The sequence below is a fragment of the Malus domestica genome, chromosome 15 (genome assembly GCF_042453785.1).
Source record: "Malus domestica chromosome 15, GDT2T_hap1".
In the NCBI taxonomy this organism is placed as follows: Eukaryota; Viridiplantae; Streptophyta; class Magnoliopsida; order Rosales; family Rosaceae; genus Malus; species Malus domestica.
Genome location: NC_091675.1, coordinates 29,950,671 through 29,953,294, shown reverse-complemented (window position 1 = coordinate 29,953,294; position 2,624 = coordinate 29,950,671). Strand labels below are relative to the sequence as shown.

The following is a 2,624-nucleotide window of genomic DNA, read 5'->3' as shown; positions in this document are numbered from 1 at the left end:
AAGGGTTGGAGTAAGTTGGGGTAAGTTTATAACCTAAAATTTGAGTTTTACTTCAAGGATTGGAGTAGGTCAAAAGGAATTTCCATTTTTTTAGAATTAAAATTAATTGTTAGGCCATTTCATATTGAATTTTAGACGATCTGAATCGTTTATTTTTTTAAATTGCATTTTATAAAAAAAATATCATTTATTGTTTAAGTTGCATTTTATAAAATAAAATTGTTCTAAGGGGATGCCCATTTTTCTTAGAATTAGAATTAGTTATGGGTCCACTTCATATTGAACTTAAATAATTATTATAAAAAATTAACTAAATAAAAAAAATTTAAGACATATAATTATGCTAAGACTTTTACGAACGCTGTGTCCTGTCCTATGAAACAATATATATATATATATATATATATATATATATATATATATATATATATATGTGTGTGTGTGTGTGCAGCTAGTTAGTGTTCTTATGCCTCCGCTTTAGATATTCTATTCTCCATTCATTAAACGGTGTTGAGAGAGAGAGATGGAGCTTAGCCAACATGGTTTCTTAGAGGAACTGCTGCTGGCTCCAAGAGGAGACGGTTGGAGCAGCTACTCCTCTGGATTGAATGAGTTATTGCCCATCAATGGATGGAGTTTCGATTCTTTTGAAGAGAACCCAGTTCTGGTTTCCTCAATTAATCCTCAATTTGTTGGATTCTCCACCACACAACCAACCTTTGAAGAATGCCCTTTCACCACCACCACTACTGCCTCCTCCTCCTCCTGCCCTTTTGTTGTTGGTGGCCTCTGTGCAGTCCCAGAGATTAATGACACTACTACCCCTCCTCCATTTCCTCCACAAGATCACCGGGATTACCCTTCAATGGTGGAAGATGAAGAGTTTGGTAATTTTCTTGGGTGTGAAAACCACAGCAGCTGCTTGGAGTTGGAAGAAAGCAAGAACAATAATATCAGTACTTGCAAGGTTGAGATGGACCAGGAAGCAGCAGATCATCACTTTACTCCTTCAGCTTTTACCATGGGATTGTGTGGTGAAAAGAGAAGCAGTAAGTCTAAGAAGTTAGAAGGGCAGCCTTCAAAGAATCTTATGGCAGAGAGAAGAAGAAGGAAGCGCTTGAATGACCGCCTTTCCATGCTCAGATCAATTGTCCCAAAGATTAGCAAGGTGATCCATCTTTCTTTTGCATTTGTTAAAGTTTCAATCTTTTTTTTTAATGTTTTAAAATGGTGGCATTTCCTTGTTCTTCTTGTTTCTTTAATGTTAAACTCTGAGAATTGATTTTCGCCCTTCATTTTCTATTACTTCAAAAAAAATCAAGAGACAGAGACAAAGATATGAATGCAGGAGTAGAAAATGAGAGTGAAAATCACTACCCAAATTCTCCCAACTAATTTTGATAAATTGGGTGAATTACTATTTGGTAAAGATTAATTGAAGGGTTAATTAATGTGAAAAATGGCAGATGGACAGAACATCTATACTTGGAGACACAATAGATTATATGAAAGAGCTTTTGGAAAGGATCAATAAGTTGCAAGAAGGGGTTGAAGAGGGTACCAATCAAATCAGCTTAATGGGCACCTCCAAGGACCTAAACCCCAGTGAGGTACTAGTCAGAAATTCCCCCAAGGTAAAATTCAGTACTTTTTCTTTACTCTCTCTCTCTCTCTCTCTCTAACTTCTGCATCATTGGTTTTATACAGTTTGATGTGGAGAGGAGAGACAAAGATACCAGGATAGACATATGCTGTGCAGCCAAGCCAGGATTGCTGCTGTCAACAGTGAACACTATAGAAGCATTAGGGCTTGAGATTCAACAGTGTGTTATAAGTTGTTTCAATGATTTTTCAATGCAAGCTTCATGTTTTGAGGTTTGTCCATAACTTTTTTTTTTATAATTTTTTTACAGTTAATTTTTTGATATTAATGTTTAATTAAATTTCTCTAATGATTTTTAGGGAGCTGAGCAGAGAGATTTATTAAGTCCTCAGGACATAAAGCAAGCATTGTTCAGAAATGCAGGATATGGAGGAAGATGTTTGTAGGAAAATAAGGGATGCAAATTGCAAAAAGAAAAATGGTTTGCTTAGAATTAAAGTGTGTAGCTAGGAGAGAGATGGATTTTGACATGACTCCATGAGATTTTCCAAATAATATTGTCTACTTTCTAATAATTGTGCATGTATTAGATGATCCATCTTGCAGCCTATTCAGTATTATCACTCGGATTTAGGTACATATATACCGACATCTGTATACCATACACCGACTTCTGTGGTGGTTGATCTTTTGATTGTTGTATCATTGGCCGCACATCTAAAGCTCTATTCATCATATGTCATATACTGGAGCATTTACTGTTCTAAAAATCCCCGCTTAGTGGCAACAGTCCCGATTAATGCCTAAACGTTTGAAAATTAAGAAAGGGTGCCTAGCCTTGCTAAGGCGCCCACCTAGACTGCCTAAGCACTCGCCTAGGTTCCGACTCACTTAGAAAGAAAATTGATAACTTTCATTTTGCATTTTTTTTTCCAATAAATTGTAAGAGACTTACTGAATACTTAAATGAACACACATTATATACTTGTTTCCCATATTTTCATTATGTTCCAATACTTCA

At 35.7% G+C, this 2,624-nt stretch overlaps 1 protein-coding gene across 2 annotated transcripts; it reads left to right on the top strand.

Annotated features, from left to right (window-relative positions):
• The first annotated feature begins 327 nt into the window (after window positions 1-327).
• Window positions 328-2,178, top strand: LOC103421692 (transcription factor bHLH93-like). Of its 2 annotated transcripts, none has more exons than XM_008359732.4 (4): window positions 328-1,168; window positions 1,467-1,634; window positions 1,708-1,875; window positions 1,963-2,178. In XM_008359732.4, exons 1-4 carry the CDS (start codon window positions 524-526, stop codon window positions 2,047-2,049), a joined length of 1,068 nt encoding a protein of 355 aa, XP_008357954.3. In that variant the 5' UTR covers window positions 328-523; the 3' UTR covers window positions 2,050-2,178. The 2 variants fall into 2 exon arrangements, with proteins under 2 accessions (XP_008357954.3, XP_008357956.3); XM_008359734.4 differs by having other exon boundaries at window positions 429-1,168; window positions 1,467-1,610.
• The last annotated feature ends 446 nt before the right edge of the window (window positions 2,179-2,624 follow it).